The 25,788-nt window shown below is 39.5% G+C and overlaps 2 protein-coding genes across 4 annotated transcripts in view; both read right to left on the bottom strand.

Annotated features, from left to right (window-relative positions):
- Window positions 1-20,835, bottom strand: part of WDR49 (WD repeat domain 49) — a 139,191-nt gene extending 118,356 nt beyond the window's left edge. Inside the window, 1 exon segment of the mRNA XM_089909919.1 lies at window positions 16,462-20,835. Coding sequence (XP_089766045.1) covers window positions 16,462-16,629 — 168 coding nt within the window. The 5' untranslated portion in view covers window positions 16,630-20,835.
- Window positions 20,836-20,886: 51 nt separating this feature from the next.
- PDCD10 (programmed cell death 10) overlaps window positions 20,887-25,788 on the bottom strand; it is a 70,047-nt gene continuing 65,145 nt past the window's right edge. For all 3 annotated transcript variants that reach the window (XM_089910922.1, XM_022572970.3, XM_089910923.1), the window contains one exon: window positions 20,887-25,788. This exon is cut by the window's right edge and continues 26,350 nt beyond it. The gene's annotated coding sequence lies outside the window, so the exon portion shown is untranslated.

The raw sequence follows: 25,788 nt of genomic DNA, 5'->3' as shown, positions 1-25,788 counted from the left end.
TTCTAATAGGATCTCAGAATCTTGTTTTCCCCAGAATCTGCTGGTTTTATCAAGTGCTTAGCCAAAAATAATATTTCTTCTGTCAAATATGTAGCATGATTTTTTGGTAATGCTCCATGACAGCTGGATGAAGATATACTATCTCAGTGCATCCTTCCCCCCATCTCTATAATTAAATTTAAAATTGGCATGCTGCTTCCTCACACTTCATTCCATTGCACTTGCCTCAATTTCCCTTGGTCACAAAGTGTATTGGTTATGAATATGTATTAGAGTTTGCTGTCAAACCCTGTGAACATCTTCTGGAGCAGAAGATTAGATATGTTATTTCAAACAGATGCATCAGTTTATATCATCCCTTGCAATTTTCATTTACCAATGAACATTCATGAGAGATTGAACAACAGAAGAGACTAGTCTGCCAGCCAAGGTTCATACTGCTATCTTTTCTTGCTTCAATGGATTTTAGTTGGTTTTAATTTTCATTTACATTATGATATCAATGACTCAAGAGCTCACCAATCTAAATGGAGTTAAATTTTTGTGACTAACAAAGACACAGGCCTTGAAACCCCCATACTGAATTTAAGGTTTAGAACTAAACTCTCGCAAACCAAAAATTCAACAGTTAGATTTCCTATCCAACTGGTAAATTAGAATTGAATGGCAGCTGCAGGATAGAAAGTCAATAAATCTTTCTCTTTTAAATAAAGATCATATTCCCTGAGAAGCGTAAGTGTCATAATATTTTTCTCTAAGTCTATGGAAGTCTTTAATTTTCTGCTATGGACCTAAACCATGTTTATCTCTATCATCTGTTTTGCCTAAGCTTAAAAACTTGGAGGGATGAGCCTGACCAGTGGAATGGTATAGCCAAGAGACATTTGAGCTTCATTGATCTTCATTTGGAAATATCCTTACAGTAGGATAAACATATACTGTTTTTAAAAACAATTGCTCTCTCTTCACTGGAAACCACAGACGGAGTCAAAGAATTGCACATATCCATGAACTTCAGGCATGTTAGAGCTGGAAGAAAGTTTAGAGAGTCTACACCAAACCCTTCATTTAAAAGGAAGAAACTGAGGCCCAGAGAATTAAAAAGACTTCTCTGAGGTCACATAGCTCACTGTTGGCAGAAACAGGCTTAGAACCTAGGATTTCCAATTCCTAACCACTTTCATCATGTCACAAATATGTTGACTTCAACAAAATCTGATTCTCTCTAGGATAGCACATTCATCAAAAAAACAGAAAAGCATGAGGCTGGAATGTGTATACCCAAATGGTCTCACGCAATTTTGCTAAAATCTATTTACTTAGAACCCTAAAGCTTTCTGTTGGTCTACTTAAAATTTACATATGAACTCTGAATCAACAGAGTAAGCAGGAAGTGACTAAACAGTCAGAAAGATTCCAACCCAGGTTCTAGTGGAAAATTTTTTAAGTCAAATTATCAGCTCCTTCCTGCTCTTAGTATCTTCCTCAAACCAGAAATCCAACACTTCAACCAATCTCTGGCCATTATACTCATTCCTTTTCTCTGTCACACTTCCATCCCAGGTGTCTAGCGTAACACTAGCCCTGGAAAAGCATCTTCTCCATGCCTACATCCTGGCTGCTGAACAAATATCACAGAAATGGGGAGAATGGTGTCACAGTAATAAAATGCATGATCTCCAACCTCAAAAGGTCCCTCCTATGCTACTAGGAACGCTACCATGTTTCCCGGCTGAACTCTTACCCTTATTTTCACTTTCTTCAAACACCTACTTGATCATTTCCCTGTCCATTCCTAACAGAGAAGTCTGACTACTAATTCACAGCAATGAAGAAGGAAAATAGAGAGGAAGAGGAAGAGGGGTAGGGGACGTCAAGCAGTTGGGAACTTCCTCAGTTTTCTGCACGTACATAGAGATTGACCTGCATCTGTAGCCATTTCCTTCCTTCCTTCCTGTGGTAACAGAAATCCTCCCGTTTCCTTCACCCACCACCTCGGTGACTCTCTTCTCTTGCTCTCTATTGACTCCTTTTCATAAGCATTTCAACATAATCAAATTACTTGAACTGTTAAAAATATTCCCTGACATTCCCATCTGCTTTCAGCTACTGGCCCACCTTCTCCTTTCAAACAACGATCTCAAAGGAATCACATTCACACACTGTCTCAATTTCCTCTCCTCCAATTTACTCAACCTTTGCAGTCCAGCTTCTTTCCCTTCACCTCCACTGCAATGGTTCTTACCAAGAAGATTAAAAACCTTTAACTAAATCTTTTAGTGGATTCTTTCCAGTTCTTATAAGGTGAAAAATGTACCAAGTTAATATTTGATGCCAAAATACCTTTGTTTGAGAAAATTTCTTGAGACTTCTATTTAGTTAGAAAGTGAAACCTGAGGCCCATGAAAGACATCCATCAAGAAAGCAAAAGGTTCAAGCTGCTCTAAAGGAGAGAAGAAGAATTTGGTATTTGTTTTTGTTGTTTGTTTAAGCAGACGGGAAGAGAATAGTGTCAGAAAGGGCAGGTGGACAGGATGGGAGACAACAAGAGAGCAGACGGTGACGTGGCAATAAAGGGCCATTGAGAAAATCCCGTAGGCAACACAGCCATTGATAAAATATAGATATGAATACTTGTTAGTTTTTCACAAACTTCCCTCCATGTGGCTTCAAGCCACTAAGATACAGCCCCCCCACACACACACATATGCACACACCCTTAATCTCCTCCTCAGCTCTTCTGCTGAAGAATTGGGCCTCCCATGCACCTACGGTCACCTAATCTATGATATAGGAGGCAAGAATATACAACGGAGAAAAGACAGTCTCTTCAATAAGTGGTGCTGGGAAAACTGGACAGCTACATGTAAAAGAATGAAATTAGAACACTCCCTAACACCATACACAAAAATAAACTCAAAATGGATTCAAGACCTAAATGTAAGGCCAGACACTATAAAACTCTTAGAGGAAAACATAGGGAGAACACTCTTTGACATAAATCACAGCAAGACCTTTTTTGACCCACCTCCTAGAATAATGAAAACAAAAACAAAAATAAACAAATGGGACCTAATGAAACTTAAAAGCTTTTGCACTGCAAAGGAAACCATAAATAAGATGAAAAGACAGCCCTCAGAATGGGAGAAAATATTTGCAAATGAAGCAACTGACAATGGACTAATCTCCAAAATATACAAACAGCTCATGCAGCTCAACATCAAAAAAACAAACAACCCCATCAAAAAATGGGCAGAAGACCTAAATAGACATTTCTCCTAATAAGACAATACAGATGGCCAAGAGGCACATGAAAAGATACTCAACATCACTAATTATTAGAGAAATGCAAATCAAAACTACAATGAGTTATCACCTCACACCAGTCAGAATGGTCATCATCAAAAAATCTACAAACAATAAATGCTGGAAAGGGTATGGAGAAAAGGGAACCCTCCTACACTGTTGGTGGGAATGTAAATTGATACAGCCACTATGGAGAACAGTATGGAAGTTCCTTAACAAACTAAAAATAGAACTACCATACGACCCAGCAATCCCACTACTGGGCATATACCCGGAGAAAACCATAATTCAAAAAGATACACGCACCCCAATGTTCAGCGCAGCACTATTTACAATAGCCAGGACATGCAAGCAACCTAAATGTCCATCAACAGAGGAATGGATAAAGAAGATGTGGTACATATTTACAATGGAATATTACTCAGCCATAAGAAGGAATGAAATAGTGCCATTTGTAGAGACGTGGATGTAACTAGAGACTGTCATACAGAGTGAAGTAAGTCAGAAAGAGAAAAACAAGTATTGTATAATATCACTTATACGTGGAGTCTAGAAAAATGGTGCAGATCACTTATTGGCAGCAAAGCAGAAACATAGATGTAGAGAACAAACATATGGATACCAAAGGGGGGGGAAGGCGGGGGTGGGATGAACTGGGAGATTGGGATTGACATATATACACTATTGATACTGTGTATAAAATAGGTAACTAATGAGAACCTATTGTATAGCACAGGGAACTCTATTCAGTGCTCTGTGGTGACCTAAATGGGAAGGAAATCCAAAAAGGAGGGGATATACGTTTACGTATAGCTGATTCACTTTGCTGTACAGCAGAAACTAACACAACATTGTAAAGCAACTCTACTCCAATAAAAATATATTTTTTAAAACTCATCAAACTGAAAAAAAAAAGGAATTTGGCCTTTATGACAGGCTGCTTTGGGGGTTTTTCCTTCCCCAGAACTTTATAGTAGTCTAGTCATACCACATCAATGGTGGGAGAAGCTCCAGTATTTTTTCTGGCAGCATTTACCAGTGTCTGTTCACTGACCAAAGTCCACAGTTGTTTAAGGTTGACTGTTATGCAGCTCTGCCAGAAAGCAAGGAAGTGATAAAAGATTGATGGAAACATGTAAAAAGGATGCAGGAGCTGGCTTGAAGGGGCTCACACTGTCCAAACTTCGGCAATTTCAGTATCAGAAAGAATAATGATGGTAATAGATAGTAATGCATTGAATAGAATAAATGAATCCACGAGTCTGTAGTAACACCCAAGATACAGACAGACAAACAGACAATAGAAGGAAGAGAGAAAAGGGAGTGAGAAAGAGGAAGCCTCTTTATTACAGAGGAATGCTACATTGAGAATAAACAAGGATCAAAAGAATTTAAAAGTCACCATTTTCCAAGCCTATGTAGTCATTGTTTCAAGCAAAGATCATCAATTAATGCTTAAACTAATGGGTGAAAGGTATTGAAGAATACTATAACACAGTATCATAGTACCACGCCACAGGTACCTTTAAAAGGTAGAACTCTAGTGGACCCACTTTATCAAGCGATCCAACTTATAGCATCACCAGTAATGAGACAAACTGACATGCTGTGCCTCTGGTGTCATTCAAGAGGTGGACATAACATTTCTTACTTAGTATCCTTTCCAAAAATGGTGAACCTAAATCTAACAGTGAAGAATCAATAAGAAAATCCAGATTGTGAGATGTTCTAGACATCTGACATGACCCTTCAAAAATATCTATGTCATGATAGATGAGAAAAAGTAAGAGAATGCTTCTAGATTAAAGGAAACTAAAGGAAATGTGTGATCCTGGAAAGGATCTATAATTAAAAAAAAAAAACATGAAAGACATTACCAGGGCAAACAGGGATATTTTAATACACACATTTTTATTAGGTAATATATGAAGTTAAATTTCCTGGGTAAGATAATTTCACTGTTGTTATTTAAAAGAAGACCCTTGTTCCTAGGAGATATATTTTGAGTTAATTGGGGCAAACTATCATCATGCCTGAAATAACTTATAAATGACTGAGGTAAAACCATGTGCTATGTTCTGAATATTCGTGTCCCCCCAAAATTCACAAGTTGAAACCTTAATGCCCCGTGTGATGATATTAGGAGGTGGGACCATTGGGAAGTGATAGGTTTTGAAGATGGAGCCCTTATAGATGGAATTAGTGCTCTTATAAAAGAGACCTCAGAGAGCTCCCTAGCCCCTTCCACCATGTGAAGACACAACAAGAAGTCTACAGCCTGGGAGTGGGCCCTCACCCACCCAAGCTGGTACCCTGATCTCAGACTCCCAGCCTCCAGAACTGTGAGAAATAAGTTTCTGTTGTTTATAAGCTACCCAGGAAGCAAAATATTAACAATTGCTGAATCTGGGTGGAGGGTATATATTCACTGCACTTGTCTTTCCATTTTCAAATTTCTGTAGGTTTGTTATTTTTCAAAATAAAAAGTTCAAGGAGAAAAAAAACAATACTCATTTCTCTTCCTGTGTTCCCCAACTCAATGTATGTTACCGCCTTAATACACTCAATTGATCAACGAGTTCTGCGCACCATCACTCCCGCATCTCTCCACTAATCTCTGCTGTGCAGGCAGGCCATTGTACCAGCCCTCTAAGTGGCCTCTCCGCCTCCTTTTGGTCCTGCTCCCACCTCCACCCCCCCCGAACCATTTCAAAAACTACAGCCTTAGTGATCATTTCCAAAATGTCAATCCCATCATGTCATTCCCATGATTAAAACATCTCAGGGGCTCCGTACAGTCCCCCAATATCTGCCTCTTTATTTATGTGTGTGTGTGTGTGTGTGTGTGTGTGTGTGTGTCTCTTCTTCTTTATCCATTCATCTATTGATGTAGGTTGCTTCCACATATTGACTATTATAAATAATGCTGAAATGAACCTAAGGGTGCATACATTTTTTTTCAATTTTATTTTATTTATTTTTTATACAACAGGTTCTTACTAGCTATCTATTTTATACATATTAGTGTATATATGTCAATCCCAATCTCCCAATTCATCCCACCACCACCACCACCACCCACTTCCCCCCTTGGTGTCCATACATTTGTTCTCTACATCTGTGTCTCTATTTCTGCCTTGCAGACCTGTTCACCTGTACCATTTTTCTAGATCCCACATACATGCGTTAATATACGATATTTGTTTTCCTCTTTCTGACTTACTTCACTCTGTATGACAGTCTCTAGGTCCACCCACATCTCTACAAATGACCCAATTTCGTTCCTTTTTATGGCTGAGTAATACTCCATTGTATATATGTACCACATCTTCTTTATCTGTCCGTCTCTTTAACACAGCTCTCTAAGGCCCTCTAGATGGTTCTGGCTTGATGCTCCAGCCTTATCTTTCCTTCCTTTCCCCTTTGCAGATGAGTTTTCTGACTTCTTCAAAAAGCGTCATACTGCTTCTGCTCAAGCAAACTTTGTACCTCCCATCCTCTTTCTAGAAAACTACTCTCCCAAGCCCCATTTACCTGCCTGAGTGATGCCCTTCTGTCAGATGGCAGCCTGGATGTTACTTCCTCCAGGAAGCCTCCCTGGAGTCCCCTCCCCAATGTGAGCTATGTGCTCCCCCAACATTGCTCTCTCCTCAGGGCACTGAGTGATTACACAATAACTCCAAGTTTATTTGTCAATATAGCTCTCCGTGAGGGAAGGTCTGGGTCCAGGCAGTTTTCAACTTCCAAAGGGTAAACATTCAATAAATATCTGTTGTAAGAATCAGTAAATGAATGAATGTATTGTTAATATTCTCATCTATATTGTAGAAGTGGTGCTCATCTGTTTTACCAGTAATAGCCAGGTTGCGGAGGGGGTCAGGGTAGTGAACAATGGTCAAGTTATAGAATCATACTGTGTAAAATAATGTTGGAAGATGAGAAATAAATTTGAGTAAAGTTTAGCGTTGTTCACTAAGAGAAAAGAGACAAAAATGGAAATCAGACCACATTGGGTGATGTTCTGGTTTTGCCAACAACTCAAATGGACAAATCCCTTCATTTGGATTTTTGTTTCCTCACCTGAGAAATAAAGGCAACAATGCCTCTCTATAGTCTCTCTCTTAATGCTAAAGTTCAATGAAAGGAAGGGGATGGAGAAAACTACTTCATAGAGAGACAAAGTATGTATAAAAGGTGCTGCTTTTAAATTCAGCATCATTAGACCATACATTTAGAAAATAGTAGCACCGAGTCTTTAGGCTATTAAGATATACTGACACTTTAATAACATTTACCTTTGCATTGAATTATGGTATAGATAAGGAGTCCACAAAGCCATCTGCCATACCTTACCCTGCTACAAGCACAGTTCTATTTTTCCATAATTGAGACCTTGACACACAAGGTCTCAATTATGGAAAATACACACATTTTTCATTTTAGAATACGATTATGCACTGTTCTGCAATTTTCTTTTTTTCACTGAACAGTAAATCTTGGCAATCTTATGTCTTCCTTATTCTTTTTAATAGCGGAGTAGTAGAAGTATACCATAATTCATTTATCCATTAATTTATTGATGAATATTTGGGGTGTTTTAAATACTCTATTTTATTGACAATATTACAATGAATATTTTTATACAAATTTTATTTCTGTACCTGTCATAATTTATTTAGGATAGCTTGTAGAATTGGAATTGCTGGTTCAAAAAGTATGCATTTGATACATTTTACATTTGATATATTCCAGAAAATTGCCTACCAAAAAAGCCTTCACAATTTACAATCTTAGTAATAGTGTTCATTTCCCTGATTCTTTGCCAACAGTAAACATTATTGATCGTTTTAACTTTTGCCAAGTTGATGAATGAAGAAGGATGTCTTCTTTTTTGGTTAAAGTTTCAAATCCAGTTCCTAGTGAGTTGGAGTATCTTTTCACATGACTAGTAGCTATTTATGTGGCACTCTTCCTTGAATGCACAAAATAAAATATGGAATATATATTATATGTAAAATACACTGTATGTAAAATAAAGCTACATGTAATATGTGTACATGCATACATGGGTAGAAATGAATGAAAAATACACTAGAAGTATGCAATGTTACGAGCAGTTACCCAGGGTACTGTAGTTGCTAAGGGTAAGCCATGGTAAGAGGAGACTTTCATGTGTAACTTTGATTTTGTACAATGAAAATAATGTATTCCTTCTTTTTCTTTTAATAATAAAAGAACTGTTAAATAAATAGGAATCATAAAAATTGTATATGACTGCACCCCTTTTTTCTGTTTGTTTGTTTCTCCTTCCTCAACTTCCAGGAAATAACCCTGCTTCTTTATTTATGGTATGGACTCCAGTTGTTTCTCTACCCCCTTGAAGGATTCCCCTAAGATCCTGTCTTAGACACTCTGCTCTTTCCTCAAGATAATCTCATTTGCACCCAGGGTCGCCACGCTCTGGGGTCTCACACCGATTTCTCCCTGCCAGCCTGATCCTTCTACATGGCTCTGCTTGTACTTAATCAGAGCATCTGCAATTAGAGAAAGAAAAGAACACACAGGAGCTATGAAGAGAGAAAACAGGAACAGAATAAGGTGCTAACCCAGCCTGGGTAGTGAGAGAAGACTTTCTGGGATGGTGGTATTTAAACATGAAGTATGAGTAGGAGTTGCCTGGAGACTCGGGGGAGGGAAGGGGAATATTCCAACATGAGGCACCAGCATTTGATAGGTCCTAAAACAGGAATACTGTTAAAGCATTCAAGTAACTAAAATACCACCAGCATGAACAATTTGGGTAATGTGCTAGTGTCAGATAACTTTGTGACTGACTTGTTGGAACCATAAATCCAGACTGAATACCAGTGGTGACGGGAGGGGGCCTTGAAGGAGGAGGTAAGGATTCCCTTGAAAGAAATAGATGTTCCCATTCCTTACAGCCCTAGGAAAGTGGAGAGATAGGTCTTAGACTAAAGTAAAGGAAAATATTTTCTGGTATCTCTGGGGCCAATAATCAGTTTGGTCTCCAGGCTCTAAGGAATGAGCAGTCTGGTATATTTCCAGGGGGATTAAGGCGCTGAAAGTAGCCCCTTGGCCATATAAATGTGGCCAGAAGTGAGGAAGGGGAACAAGTTAGAAGGATACCAAGAGAAAGGTCTGACACAGCCTTATCCAATAGGACTTTCTGTGATGAAGAAAATCTTCTGTTATCTGCACTATCTGATGTGGTGCCTACAAGCTACATGAGTCTCCTGAATACTTTAGATGTGGCTGGTGCTTGTGAGTAACTGAATTTTTTATTTTATTAAATTCTAACTTTATTTCATTTTAACTTAAATAGCCACATGTGGCCCATGGCCACCATATTGGACAGATCTGGAGGAAGACCAGTGTGACAACCTGGCCTCAGGGGTGTTGAGAGAATTAGGGAGGGAGAACATGGGAGGCGATGGAGTAGAGGAAAACCGTGTCCCTGGAAGTCCTCAGCAGAGAATGCTGGCGCCCAGAGAATCAATACCTCACAAAATGCTTATCCATAACATGGTGGTAAGATGTGACGAGGGAAGAAAAGACCCAAGGGATTCGTGTCTGAGCAAGCATGAGGCAGAGCTTCAGGCAAAGGTCAGAAATCAACAAGAGACAATTCAGAGGATTCCTATTTCTAGGAACAAAGTTGGTGGGGTCTCGTCTCATCATTGGGTGTGCTATACTTGTCAACACAGGACAAACGTGAAATCAAAATGTCACAAATTATAGTTCTCCAGTTGTCTTTCTTCATGTTCCTTCTTTAATTTTCAGGAAATTACAAAGGTAGGCTGTGCCCTAGGTCTAAAGGTCTGGCTAAGTTGATATACTACAAATGAATAGCAATAGGCATCTTTGCTTTCTTTCTTTCTCCTTTATGACCAGTTTCTTGGTTGCCTTCTCTGCTTCAGTCCTGGCCAAAGCTTAAGGTTAAAATATCTGTCCCCCAAAAGCACTCTTCACCACCCTCTCTGACCAAGATTAATTTTTATAAGCACCTGTTATGAAAGCACACAGAAAAATTAGAAAAGGCATGAAGCCGTTAGAACTTGTCACAAAATTTAGCACAAAGGCAGCAGTGTTCAGGAAGACCGATTTTTCGTACGTGTTGACAAAGAACTTCACTTGCTTGTGCTTTGGTGATGGCATCGTTTGTTAACCTCACCCATGAATTCTAGCAACTCGGACAAAACCACCAAAGAATTCCTCCGTCGTTTCCAGTTGTGCCAGCTGCAGGGCTGTTGGATTTGTCTTCACGCTATTACCTTAGTGCTGAGGAGGGGTGCCTGCAGGGTTCACTGATTTTCTACTGCCATCCAAAATAGGTTTTTTGGATTCCACTAAGGGAGTTGGGGCGAGAAATGCTCTGCCCTGCTGCCTTTGTTCAGCAGGTGATGGATTGACTGAGCTTGCTGAATGTACTCTGCACTATGGAATAAAGTTATAGATTAAGCTTTACCTGTTTACTTTCTCTCAAGCCTCCATTGAATGCCTTTAGAAAGGAAAAAATAATAATAAAAAAGCAATGAGTTATTCCTATCTTTTCCTTTTATTCTTCCACCCTTCTCTGCATTGATTTTATTGTAGGAAGTGTTGATTATTTGCTGATTGTACATTAATTCCAAGTTACCAAGGCACAGTGCCTGTGTGCTACTAACTTGACATGCTCGTTTTGTTAATAAAGTTCTTATCCTATTGGATTCCTATTCCTTAGAGCAAATCTCAAAGGGAGATTGCCTGGTGGCCAGTGGTAGCCATGCCATACAATGGGCTGGGAAGTTGGCAATCTACCACAGAGCCCTGGCTCTGCCCCATGGGACAACTCAATTAAATATCTTTGAGCTTTATTCTCCTTATGTGTAAATGGGAAATAAAAATATCTGCCCTGCCTACATTTCAGGCTGGTGAGAGGATCAAATAACACGATACCTACAGAAGTGTTTTATAAAATCTTATTGAACTTCAAAGATATTAAATTTTTATTCATCATTTTTACCTCCACTGATTTCTAGAAAGAGTTTTAGTTCAGTTACAATAGAAGGTACATAGGCAGTTGGACCATTAAAGCAAAGATAAAAGAGCAAGGATCATATAATGAAAACAGAAGATAATTGTTCCAGAAAAATCTATGTTAAGAATAGTTGTATCAGTTGAACACTGAATTTAGCTTTGAACTTCCTGGCAGCTAAGGCGAAACACAAAACACCATTAGGCACACGACTTTCCTTAATCTATGAAATAAGTACGCTGGTTTATTAGGAGAGATGGAAATTTTCCTACCATTCACTCTAAGGATTGTGGGTGAGACTGTTTTCTGGGCACACGCCTGCCTACACTTTCCAGATGGCCTTGCAATTGGGACGGGAACCTGGCCCACAAAACCTTTCCCCATGTGCTCCTTCATGCTCTTTCCCCATGACTAGCTTGACATATGGCCATTGTGGAAGGAGGAAGATGGAAGGAGCCTGGGGACCAGAATCCCTACTTGGAGCTGCCTGCCTATTAGAAATATCTGCTCTCTATATGAGCAAGAAATAAGTCTTTATCATGAATGTGCTATTATATATTTTACACAGTTTGCACACCCTATAAAAATAAAGATTTTCTAATTTTGGAACTTTATTGGATTCCATAATATACAGTTTTTAACTATCAGTCTTACCTTAAAAATATATTTTTTAAATGATCTTCATGGGCTGTCTCATATTTTGACAGAGGCAAGCAAAATCTAACAGTTCTGAGGAAAGGGAATGAAACAAAGTTGGGTGATTTTATTTATGTGTTTGGAATGGTGATGTCTGGGGTAGAAAAGAAAGAAGCAAGAGGTAAGAATAGCTCTGGAACATGAGCCATAGCCAGAAAGACCTGTCCATTTGGGTAACTTAATAGTGAAGATACAGTGAGCAATGAGAAGGCGGGTCCCTAATGAACTGGGAGAATCCTGACAGTTTGGAAAGAAGGATAAATAATGGAAAGGTGGGAATCTGATTGTCTGTATATTTTTTTTCAATCTCCTAGCCTTTTAATAGATTAGCCCCACCTCACTTTAAAAATACAGACCAACACTGTCACCACCAAGCGGGTTCCTCATTTCTCCTTCTCATTCCTGGGAGAGGTAAGGATGGAAGGGGTGGGGCAGGAGGTCTTGGGTTTTTTGGGGGGGGTTAATATGATTTATTTAATTGTAAATGTATGTGATTAAATTTTTCGTAACAGTTACTGTCTGTATTCCCTTAGAGTCCAGCCTACCCAGCAGGGCATCCGAACTCTCATCTTTGTCCTGTTGGTACAAGGAAGCGTTGTTCATAGGCTCTACTGTAGACAGGAATCTTGGGAATTTTATAAAGACAATCAAGCATGAAGATATCACACATTCTGTGGATTTAATCATTTATTATACCTTAAGCACAATTTTCAGACCTGCAAAAGTGCCTTCTGAATTTCTCTGGTCTTTTTAGATTGTCAGCACAAGTGTATTGTGTTTAGATTCCATTCAGCTCCCCAAGACAAGTTTGTTCAGAGAACCTTCCCCTAACATCTCTGGGGACTTCCTGTTAGGATTTTTATTCTCCCTTTCTCACACTGAACTGTCTTGGCCCTTCCTACTTTAAGCAGAAATAGTTCACCTTTTACATGCGGTTTAGGAGATTTCATTTCAAGCTATTTAACCTAAAGATTTAGTAGGACTTCAGCAAACGGCAGCATGAAGTAGACAGGGTAGGGCCAGGCCATGGCTCTGGGCCAGAAAGAATGTACCAGGAGGTGATACAGACACAGTTGCTGACAGAGGCAGGTCAGGACCCAGTCCAGTGAGTCCAGCAGTATAGGCAAACTAGATACAGGCCAAATAGGCAACAAGGCTTCCAAGATCAAAGAGCAGACTGTCCTGACATGAAGTGGTCAACAATGGAGAAATAAAGAAAAGAAATATTCAGAAACCTACATAGCCACAGTCTTGGAAGAAAGTCAGTATACATCAAGTCTCAATGCGGCTTTTCCAAAATTCCATTTCCCTTGGACCATAATTTCTATTTCTCAGAATTCCTATAAAATTAGCAAATCACAGCCATCCTTCCTCACACAGTAACTGACTTCTGAAGTATCTAAGAAAATGTAAAATATGTTTGACATTAAAACAATATGAATATCCAGAGACCACATCATTTCTCTAAGCATTACAAGTGCTACAGGAAAGTTTAAGTAACAAGCATTTTACAATTCTATGAATAATACAAGTTTCATTCCCTGCGAGCTGATATATGACTTTTTGGGCACCATCACTTGAAAGAAAAAGAAATCCACAAGTTACTTTTCTAGTACTTCTATCCAGATAACTTCTTTGTTCTAAAGAAGGGGTTCAAGACATCACCTAAAATCTTTCACATGCTAATAGAATATGAAGACATGGAAAGATGATGCTTTTGTACTCTTCTATGTGAATTTGTGTCTTTGCAACACATTGCTTCCATTTCCTACCCCAATTAAAAGGAATGTAAAAGCATAGTTGTGAGTGTTATTCAAAGCTTAATTTTTTTTTAGGAAATGCATGAGTTAAAATTAAGAGAATGTTAAAGACCATATTGTTCAACCTCTACTCACTGAACATATAATACCTATGTTAATTGAGCACTTTTTCTGTGTCAAGCACTCTTTCGAGTGCTTTCCGGATAACACCCATTTAATCCTCACAACAACCCTATTATTTGCACGTTAGAAACAAAGGAAACTGAGGCTCAGAGAGATTAAGCAATTTGCACAAAGTCTCATTGTCGGTGGCAAAACTGGGACTCAAATCCAAGAAGTCTGACCCCTGACTCTTATACACTAAGTGATTCTGACTCGTATACCATCATGCAATAAACATAAGCATTACTCACTTCATTGCTAAATGTTACTACTAAGATTTATATGGTATGTAATATCTCATTTGGAAACATATGTGAAACATTGACTGCAGGAAGACTCAGCTTCCCATTTTTCAATAAAGCGTTGCTACTGCTATTTAAAGACATGGACTTTACCTACTGTCTGAAAACTCTTCAGCCCCAAATAAGCAATCTGGGTACAAAAAAACAAAATAGATGAAAGGATCCAGTGCCAGAATCGTGGCATTCCAAGAGCATGTCTTTAGTGACTGGACTACAAATCACTGACTTTGGGGTTCTGTGTTGCAGGACAGCCCCTGAGGGCAATTTTTCTTTTCACAACAGTCTACACCTGTGGCCTGTGGGCCCAACGCTCATGGCAGATGGAAGAGAGTCCACAGAAATCATCTAGTATATGATTCTTCTCTAGGTGTCCATGCTGTGTGTGGAAACGGTGTTGTCTCAAGGGCCTGCCTACCTTTTATTCCCGGTTGTACATTTGCCATTGGATCGTTCCATTCTGTCTGTTGAATCTGGTAAAAATCGATGGACTTCATTTTTTCTTGAAGTATGCCTGCAAAGGTCAATTTTTTTTTTAAATTACATTTTTAAAAAAGATTGTAATTAGATTGTCTAGGTTCATGCAAGCCCTGAATAGCAATTTCTTTCTCCCTTTTGGTCCATCAGTGGTACCTGCTGTTCCAACTGGTTAATTTCAAAATAAGTGATCCAGCCTTTGAAACATTTAAAGTTAAAAATATATATATCTTGAGATCCAATTTTCCTATTTCACTGGGTTCACTCCAGACTAATTGGTAATTTGAAAAGAACACCCACCCCTAACCTTTTATAGCAGTTTCACTTTCTAACACATTGACTTTATACAGTTGACCCTCCTAATAGACCCTAGCGTTCAACTTTGTGTTCTTAACACCAGAAAAAAACTGCCACATTTCTGTTCATTCCAAAGTCAAAGCTGTCATAGTCTGTTGTTACGTTTTTCTGAATGTCCTCAAGCTGTCAAAATGTTTGCTATGTCTATCAAACCATGCCAGATTCATCTGGGGCATTGGACATGAGCATCACTAAAACCCTTCAGACAAATGGGTTTGGATGAACTGCAAATACCTGAAGATTAAAATGAGAAAAGTGTAGGGCAGAGCATGTCTTTGCTACTAAATATGATAGATTCTATTAAAAAGAAATGATTGATACTATTGGGACATTCTCAACACAGGTAAAATTTAACTTGTTATACAAAACAGGGTATAGTAGAGTATTTCAGTGGTTAGCAACTCTTTTTTTTTTGGATAGGTAAAGATTAAAATTTGTGCCAACTACAGGCCAAACTGTGAGATTTCATCATGCTTTATTAAGTTCAAGGTGGTATTCCCAAACATTGTATGTCTGTTTCAAATTAATGACATTCTCAAGCACCCCAGAGGACATTCTGAAGCCCTGAGATCATATTTTAGCAACTGTAATGCAGCAGGAAGGATGGAGGCTCACGTCTACCTAAATTCCACAGCACGGAAGAGCACTTCTTCCTATCAGCATGAGAAGCTAAGAATCATTTTGATATATGCTGTTCATTGGGCATAGCTGCAGGATTCAAAATTAAGATAGAGAGAAGGAACTTATTCATTTATAGTTAAAATTCCTATGGTTTATTTTATATGTAGAATTAAAATTTTTTAAATTGTTTTCATTGGCATTGCTCCAATATTTGCAAAAAGAGTGGCAGACTGGTCCCTCCCATGGGATCTGGGACAATGAAGTGCCACAATCTGCTTTGAAAAGGAGCTGCGTCGCTGGGGTGACGCAGGGGAGAATGTTTGCACACCGGGAAGTGGCTATTTGCATTTCCAGAGGGATACTTCCATGTTACCCGCAAGGACAGTTATTATTGGGAGCCACCCTAGAGATCTGGCTTCCCCCTGTCACCGTCGTAACTTTCTGTTTTCCAAAAATATGTTGATCTCTAAGAAAAAAATTTGTCCAAGAATTCATTTTCCTTCCTGGATGGTAATGATATTCAACAGCAGCAATTTCATACTAAATAATATTATTTGTCCTGAAGAACTGAGGGGTAAAGTTACTCTGGTGTTAAATCCAGGTCTGACCAATTCTTTTCAGTTCCCTGTTTTAACCATTAAGTATATTTAAAAAAAAAAAAACTTTTAAGAGAAAAATCTCTTTCTGTTTCATCCTGCTCTCCTTCATGAGCAACTCAAAGTCTCCAGGAAATAAGATTAACGCTTACCTCAAAGGCTCTTTGTATTTGGACAAAGTCGCCCAGGCTGAGTTGGTTTTCAAGCAGGGCTATGCAGACATGTTCCTCTGCAGTTTCACCTTGTGAAATTCTCTCTGGGTTCTCTGGCCCGGGCTGGGATCCTTCGTTCAACTCAAGGGTAGCATTCTGGCAACTCATAATGGCTTTACCTCTTTTTAACAGCCGTTTTAACAGCCGTCAACTCTCTAAGTATTTTTCTATTTCTTTTTCTTTTTCTTTTCCTTCAACAGGTGCCTTTGAAAAGAAACAACTTAGCAATCGAATTCCAGAATCAAAGTACATTTCAAGGTACTCAATTAGGAGGCAAAAAGTTCAAGCCCAGAGGTAGGGAATGAAAGCTCCCAACCCCCACACTTCCTTAATTCCACAGTTTATTTTCAAAACCCACTGTTGAATTGTTTTAAAACGTCCCCTCCTTATACTCTGTTTAACCTGGCTTGATTTTAAAAAGTGTAAAAGCTTCCCCTGTGTTTATAGCAACTGACACAGAATGCAACATCTAATACTCATTTTAAATGCATTAGAAAAGCAATTTCTCAAAATCTCTTTGGCTAACCTTGCTTCTATTCACATGTTGTGGTTTTAAAGTCCATTTTCTTGTGTGGAGGCGTGAGGTAACACAGCTGCAAGGTTTCCCCCCCAGTGAAGCGCTTGCCTCTGAAGGCCACCTTCCCAGCAAAGTGGCCTTGTTTGTTTCATCCCTCCCTGCTGCCTTTGTGTGCTTCCTGGCAAGCAACATAAAGCCCTTCACCTCCCCAGCTAATGAATGACCTGAAGGTTGGAATATACAATGTAAACATTGAGGCTTTTTCAAAGGGCAATTCAGCGCACTCATTTTTAATTAAATTTCAGCCCTGCATTATTTAATGACAACTTTTATAAATACATTTTTTATGAAGCCTGTTATGTATTATGAAACAAGATGATTAGCCAAAGAAAAGAGCAATGAATTTAGGAATATTACATTTTCCATATAAAAAAATGTTTCATTCTTATTTAATAAGAATCCATTCCTATATTCTCTTTGTCTTAGTTTCTATGTATATAAAATGGGGATGGTTTAGCATAGGCTTCCAATTCATTGAAAGTACGTGGTGGGGGGGGGAACACAGCATAACATAATATGATAAACCTTATGATAAAACTACTTACAGTACCATCACTGGTTCAGCTAATATTAATGAAAAGGAAGGAAAAAGGAGAAAGTTAATATTTTGTTTTAGTATTTACCATATGCCGGGCACTACACTAAGAACTTTGTAATTCCTTATCTTGTTAAAGCTTCACAATAACCCTGCAAGGCAGACAAGATCACTCTTCCCACTTTACAGATGAAGAAGCAACGTAAAGGCCAAAGGCCATGCAGCCAGTAAGGCGTGGAAAACGACAGAGTGGCTCTGCCTCCGGAGCCTGCCCTTTAGATGGAGGCCATCTCTGCACTTTATTTTCATCTCTGTAAAACTGAAATGTTGTCACTAGATATTCTCTAAGTTCTTTTTCCTACAATTTCATTCAATGAGCTAGTGTTCACAGGCACGTGGTGGTACAAAGCACACTCCCTACAACACAGAGATGCAAGTATCCCAAGGCTTTCCTGGACCAGTTTTGGAAAAAAAAAATGAAATATCATTCATGCAGCCATTAATTCATCAATTTCTCTGTCCATCATTCATTCCAAAATCCATTTACGAAGGACCTGGTGCCTACCCGTGAGGGGTTTACAGTCTTATAGGAGCTGTTACCTGTCTAGTTCATCTTTCATGCCAATCCCAACCTCTTGCTGTCTATAGTGCTGTGTTGAGAAGAATCGTGAAGTTATACGTAGGCTCAGAGGAAAAGAGTGGCATTATAAATTACAGACGTGTATCATGGGGACAGAAGGGCTGAGGGAAGCATATTTACCACACATTTGCCTTTCCTGGTTTAGCCCTTCATGTAAATTAGAAAAACAACTTTAAGCCCTAATATGATAAATTTCCCTAAATCATCTCACATAGGGACAAAATTTGTCTTCTTACCATCCTAATTAGTAAATTAATAATAGTTTAGTTCAGCCACATCAGTCCTATAAATGTCTGTAAAATGTTTTATGGTGATATGTTGAGGAGTTGGGCTTAAATAACAGACACTAAAGAGGGAAGGAAGAGGAAACAGAAAAAGTATTCTGTGAAGCTGCACAGGGAGAGGTAGGCATCCCACTGGATGACGATGCAAAATTCTCTAATTATTCTAAGACAGTCAAACTGCCTGGACTACTTAGTTTTCATAAAGATGCAGCTCTAAATGTTTTCATTAGTCAAAACAGGAGAGTATAATGAACAGCTAACAAATTACTGTGGAAGTTAATTAACTGACACAGTTTTCTTTCGGTAAAATCGTGGCATTAGAAATCATTCTTGATCATAAAATCTTCGATGGCTTTCACCTTCTTTGTAACTGTGTGGTTAATTTTCAGGTTAAATTTCCACTGCTCTGAAAAGTCCACAACTAGCCTCTTGCTGATACTGAAATTTTCCTTCTTGCCTGCCATGAATCAATTATGAGTTTGTGAAAATCTGCCACGTGCCCAGTGCCATCCTAGGCTCTGTGGGGAACGGTGCACTGATGAAGACAGTCTGTGCTCTCAAAAAGTGGAAGGTTCAGGACTTCACTCGTGGCACAGTGGTTAAGAATCAGCCTGCCAATGCAGGGGACACGGGTTCAAGCCCTGGTCCGGGAAGATCCCACATGCCGCGGAGCAACTAAACCCGTGCGCCACAACTACTGAACTCACGTGCCACAACTACTGAAGCCCACACGCCTAGAGCCCGTGCTCCACAACAAGAGAAGCCACCACAATGAGAAGCCTGTGTGCCACAACAAAGAGTAGCCCCCTCTCGAGGCAACTAGAGAAAGCCCGCACACAGCAATGAAGACCCAACACAGCCAAAAATAAATGACTAAATAAATAAATAAATAAAATTTTTTTAAAAAAGTGTAAGCTTCAGTCTGGAGAGAAAGCTGACTGACCGACGGACACTTGCTCTCTTCTCCGGTAGGGACCAGCCAACAGCTTCTAGCATAGCGGAGCACTCAGCACCCAAGAGGACAATGCAAGCAGATACATCCACTAGCTTTTGCTTTTCTTGGAACCTTGGGACTGAATCATTCTCCCCCACTGAACAGACACTTCCATACGTGTCCTTGTCACAACTTCCAGTCCACCCCCAAATCCCTGCGCTCTTCCTCCCCCGAAATTCATCCGCACCAACACAAATGCAGGCCCTGTCTTTCCTCTTAATTTCCCTTCCCTTTTGTTCGTCCTCCTGTCACCCCGGACCTGTTCTTACTAACATTCTTAATCTTTGCCTAGAATTCTCCCACCACCTCCTTCCTATAAGAGAAAGCCGCTTCCCCTTATAAACCCCATTTCCCACCAAACCATTTCAAGCTGAAGCTCCTCCTTGGCCCAGGCTCCGTCCCTCAGGGTCAGTGGAAAGGCGTCTTCTCACGGTCTCTTCGCTTCTTGAACCCACACCTTCCCAACATGGTACCAGTGGCCAAACACCCCTACAGCCCTCCCCCTTCAGCCCCCAGCTCACTTTAAACATCACCTGCTCCCAGAGCCTGAAAGCACCAGCCCAGCCTTTGGCACCTTTATTTTTTAATAGATCTTTATTGGAGTATAATTGCTTCGCAATACCGTGTTAGTTTCTGTTGCACAACAAAGCGAATCACCCATATGTATACATATGTCCGCATACCATACCTCCCTCTTGAGCCTCCCTCCCACCCTCCCTGTCCCACCTTTCTAGGTGGTCACAAAGCACGGAGCTGATCTCCCTCTGCTATGCAGCTGCTTCCCACCAGCCAATTATTTTACATTCGGTAGTGTACCTTTTAAGCCCTCAATACTAGTTTCTTTCCTTCCTTGTTCCGGATCCTCCTCGTTCAAATTAATTCCTCCTTCCACTCTGCAACCACAGCATCATGTTTACACTTTCACTACAGCAGTTTTTCTTTCTGCCTTGCAATATAATTAGTTGCCTTTGTATCTATCTCTCTCCCACAACATTAACTCCCTGAGAACAAGGATGGTACCTCACTAACGCCCATAGCCCTACATTGCCCAACGCAGAACTTTGTATAAACTACACAGTGGTATGGTCATGTGTACTCATTTGTAAAATAGGATGGGCTGAAAGCGAAATTCTCCTATAGTTTTGAGTTTTCAGTGCCGGGTCCTGGGAATGGGTGGCACTGAGTCCGAAACGGAGGCAGAATTCCACACAAAAAAATTAATGAGGGAAACAAAGTTTGAGGTTGTATCTTCAAGGCTCTTAGAATAAACTGTTCAAGCACTTTTGAAACAAAGCATTTGTTTTTTTTAAATTTTTATTTATTAAAAAAAAAAAAAAAAAAAAAAAAAATTTTTATTTATTTTTTGGCTGTGTTGGATCTTCATTGCTGCATGCAGGCTTTCTCTAGCTGCGGCGAGCGGGAGCTACTCTTCGTTGCGGTGCGCGGGCTTCTCATTGCAGTGGGTTCTCTTGTGGAGCACAGGCTCTAGAGATGCAGGTTTCAGTAGTGGCCCATGGGCTCAGTAGTTGTGGCTCGTGGGCTCTAAAGCACAGGCTCAGTAGTTGTGGCGTACGGGCTTAGCTGCTCCGCGGCATGTGGGATCTTCCCGGACCAGGGCTCGAACTCATGTCCCCTGCATCAGCAGGCAGATTCTCAACCACTGCGCCACCAGGGAAGCCCAAGCATTTATTTTTATACACACAATTTCTACGTAAGATGCTCCCGTGTTGAGGCCCTACTCTGTCCCAGGCATTGCTTTAGACACCAGAAAAGCAAAAATGAATTAGACACAGCTCTGTGCTCACTGTTGCTCAGAGACATATAACAGTAAACACTGGTTTTAAGTTAATTTTACCTTTGGACAAAGCAGGTCCCCTGTTAACTCTTAGGCAACAAAATATTTCCTTTTTTTGATCTGCTGAACAATGTCTAAAGTAAGAAAACTATATTTTTATAACAGCATTTCTCAGGCTGTTCAAGTATTTAAACACTGAGAATTCATGAAATAATGATATCCTGAAATAACTAAATGTATCATTTTGCAATAAATTGCAAATTGTTATATGTCAAGTTCTAGTCTAAGCAAGCAGTTGTAGACAAATTTTAAAATATATGGAAGTGGAGCTTCCCTGGTGGCGCAGTGGTTGAGAGTCCGCCTGCCGATGCAGAGGACACAGGTTCGTGCCCCGGTCCGGGAAGATCCCACATGCCGCGGAGCGGCTTGGGCCCGTGAGCCATGGCTGCTGAGCCTGCGGGTCCGGAGCCTGTGCTCCGCAACGGGAGAGGCCACAGCAGTGAGAGGCCCGCGTACCGCAATAAATAAATAAATAAATAAATAAAATATATGGAAGTGGAAGGTAAAATTAGGAAAATCCTAATTTTTGACTTAAGCATTCCTACTCATTTGAAAAAAGCAACTGCGATTTTTATATTATCAGTAGATACTTAGGATCCACTGAACTGAATATTGAGAATAAGTGCTTAAAAATATTCTCAAATTCAATCTTTTTTATGCAAATTCTGATAGGCCTTCCCAACGGTTAATCACTTTTTGAGCCCTCTTTGCTTTAACATAAAAATCCTTGCCTTTAAAATCCAGTGTCCACGTTCAAAGTCCCACATGGGCTTGTTGTTTGTCAGCAGGATTTCCACGAGGGAGCCACTTTCTGGGCAATTACTCTGAACTACCAAATTCCTTTATGTTTCCGATCTAAGAGGACACTGCATTTTATTCCATTTTGAGATTGAGAACAGTTTGTCAAAGTCACCTTGATATTGAACACTTGCATCCATGTATAGAACCATTAAAAAGTAGTCACAAAATCATTGCATGAAAGGAGTCACCGAAAATCCAGTAAACATTTATTGATTTCTTCCTTGAAGAAAGAAGGAAAGCAGGTAGGTGGGAAATTAACAATTATTGAGTCCCTAGTATCTGCTAAACACTGTGTTAGGCACTTTCACAAATGTAATTTTATTAAGCCTCATGATATCGCTGCAAGACACCTGATATCTTCCCAGTTTTGTTTTACTGATGAGGGTACCAAACAAGATTAAGTATCTTGCCCAACTTCACACAAACTTGCAAATTATATAATATAATAATATCATAGTATGGTCTCTGCTAAGACTTGACACATTTTTTCATTTAATTCTCTTTGAAACTCTATGATGTGGGCACCATTATGGTCACCATTTTACAGATGAAGAAACTGAGGCTTAGATGGATCACCCAGCAAAGCTGTAATTCAAAACTCAAATCCTTCTATGTACTCCACGGTGTAGAACCCTGTAAAGAGTAATCTGCTAGACGCCATAGTAAATTCTAATCCAGTTTGGGAGCTGAGATGTGTGAAAAGTGGGGAAACGAGAAAGCATATATTTGGTAATAAAGTCAAACGAACTTAAGAATTTGGACTCAGCACACCGGGCTTAAGTCTTAATTCTCTCACTTTCAATCCTTTATTTCTTGGGCAAGCCGAATCATTTCTCAAAATGAAGACAGTAATATTGTTTATTTCAGAATAGTTTTAAGGTTAAAATGAGATAATATGATGAAAGCTGTATGTAAATTGTAAAACTTTAGGCACATGAATTAGCATTAATGTTAGTACACAGTCAGAGAAAGGGAAATTCCCTGCAAACTCAGAAAGATTGGGTAGGAGTTCACAGAGAGATTGGAATATTGTAATTGTAAAACAGAATGAAGCAAAATCATCCATGTCATGACATTTTCTATTGAAGCTGAGATTCTATAACCATCTTCATTGCTCCTAGGAAGTTCTTACATCTAAATCCATCCCAGAGAGATCAAAGCCATATCAATATATTCAAGGTTAGTTATTAAAAACAATGCTTATTGTGTGTGTGTGTGTGTGTGTGTGTGTTATACTTAACACTTTGAAAAAACATTTTCTGCCTTAGAATTAGTTAGAGATAATGGCAGCTACAGAAGTCTCCTCTAATGGATCTGGTCTGCTTGGCACTGAACCTACTTTTTTTTTTTTTTTTGTGGTACGCGGGCCTCTCACTGTTGTGGCCTCTCCCGTTGCGGAGCGCAGGCTCCAGACGCGCAAGCTCAGCGGCCATGGCTCACGGGCCCAGCCACTCCGCGGCACGTGGGATCCTCCCGGACCGGGGCACGAACCCATGTCCCCTGCATCGGCAGGCGGACTCTCAACCACTGCACCACCAGGGAAGCCCTGAACCTACTTTTAATAACAACAGAAATAGCTCTTCAGCATCACCAAAACAGTGTTACCACTATCCATCATAACATGAGCGTCTTACTCTTCAAGTGCCCAAATCCCCAGAATCAGATGTTTTGTTTATAAAACTCTGTTTTAGAAGGAAAGTACTCTCTAGATGGCTTAGCCTCAAGGGAGGATACATGCATGTAAACATATACATATACATATGCATATGCATATAGGAGAAGAAAGACAGAGGGGGAGGAGCCACGTAAGAGTGTAAGATTGGGAGCTTCTAGACAAGTTGTCTCAAAGCAAGGGAGGGTCATGGGCAGCCACAGCACTGGTCACTACCTGGGGTGGCAGAGGTGTAATTGAGAGATAAAAATATCTCCAGAAGAGATAAAATGTAAGGGAACAAGAGCTCTAAGGTCAGAGTCAGGAGACCTGGATCTTAATGTAGTCCTACCATGTCCATGTAACACTGGACATTTACCTTTAGGCTTCAGTTTCCTCGGTCGTAAGTGGAGATAATAATTCCTACAAACCCACTTCAAAGACTCTCTTTAAGGCTCCAAGAAGATCATGTATGTGAAAACATTTGCCAACCAGAAAGAGCTATGTAAATATTTATTTGTTGGTTGATTCATTCATTCATTTTATAATACTTTTATGTCACTTAACATGTGTAGGGCATCATCGTCATGATACCAATGCTTATCAGTCATGGGTCTTAACAGTAAAGGGCCTAAAGTCTAAAAAATGAATCATGTAGGTAAAATAAATGTTATAGATGAAGTACTACGTGGATTTGGTTAAGAAAGAGATTGCTTAAATATATTTGAGGGGGCATTGTGAATGGAGCAAAGATGGCTTTGGAAGAGGTGGCACTGGAGTTGCTGTTATGGCTTGCTTTATGTATCCCTGAAATTCGTATGTTGAAGTCCTAAGCCCTGATACCTCAGAATGTGACTTTATATGTTATAGGGTCATTGCAGAGCCAATTAGTTAAATTAAGATGAGGTCATATTGGAGTAAGGTTGGCCGCTAAGCCAGTATGACTGGTATTCTTATAAAAAGAGGAAATTTGTACATAAACACACACACACACACACACACACACACACACACAGTACCACGTGAAGATTAGAGTTACTCTGCTACAAGCCAAGGAAATACTAGAAGCTAGAAGTGAGGGCTGGAACAGATCTTTCCTTAGTGCTTGCAGAGGGAGCATGCCTGCTGTCACCTTGATTTCAGACTTCCAGCCTCCAGAACTGTGAGATAATAAATTTCTGTTGTTTAATGAAGCCACTCGGTCTGTGGTACTGTGTTATGGCAGCCCTTGGAAATTACTACGATTGTTTATATGGTAATACAAGAAAAACTGTTTATGTATAGAAATGTATGTTATTAATATATTTATTATTTTTATTATTAAGCTGATAAAAATGTAAATATAATCATTGTAATACAATAATATTCTATTATTATATAATTATATTGATATAATATACTATTATAATATTATGTAACATTAAGCACCTAGCACAGTGCTTGGTACATAGTAGGCACAAAATATTGATAAATACTTATTGAGTTAATTTTTTTATATTTATTTATTCATTTATTTGGCTGCGCTAGGTCTTAGTTGTGGCATGCGGGATCTAGTTCCCTGACCCGGGATCAAACCTGGGCCCCCTGCATTGGGAGCATGGAGTCTTAACCACTGGACCACCAGGGAAGTCCCCGAATGAATGTTTTAATAAATAAAAAGGAGATCGCAGAAAGAGGAATGGATTGGCAACAAACATATATTTTTTATCTGTTTCATACTTTCTTTTCCCCCCCTGGACCAATCCTTTACTTATCACACACAAGAAAAATCAGAAAAATCCACACTCCTATGAAAAATGCTGCCATTTCACCTTTGTTTACTCTAAGAAATTCTGTCTAGGAAAGCAAAGAAATAGAAAAAGTCAAAACTTGTAAAAATCAAAGTTCTGAGACAAACTGCACTTTAAAAGATTGAAAGCTGTGATCCCCA

Source organism: Delphinapterus leucas, chromosome 4 (assembly GCF_059928025.1).
Source record: "Delphinapterus leucas isolate spDelLeu-1000000601 "Yukka" chromosome 4, BTC_Dleu_Yukka2, whole genome shotgun sequence".
Classification (NCBI taxonomy): domain Eukaryota; kingdom Metazoa; phylum Chordata; class Mammalia; order Artiodactyla; family Monodontidae; genus Delphinapterus; species Delphinapterus leucas.
The sequence above is the reverse complement of the archived record's forward strand: the minus strand, read 5'-3'. Positions and strand labels throughout refer to the sequence as shown.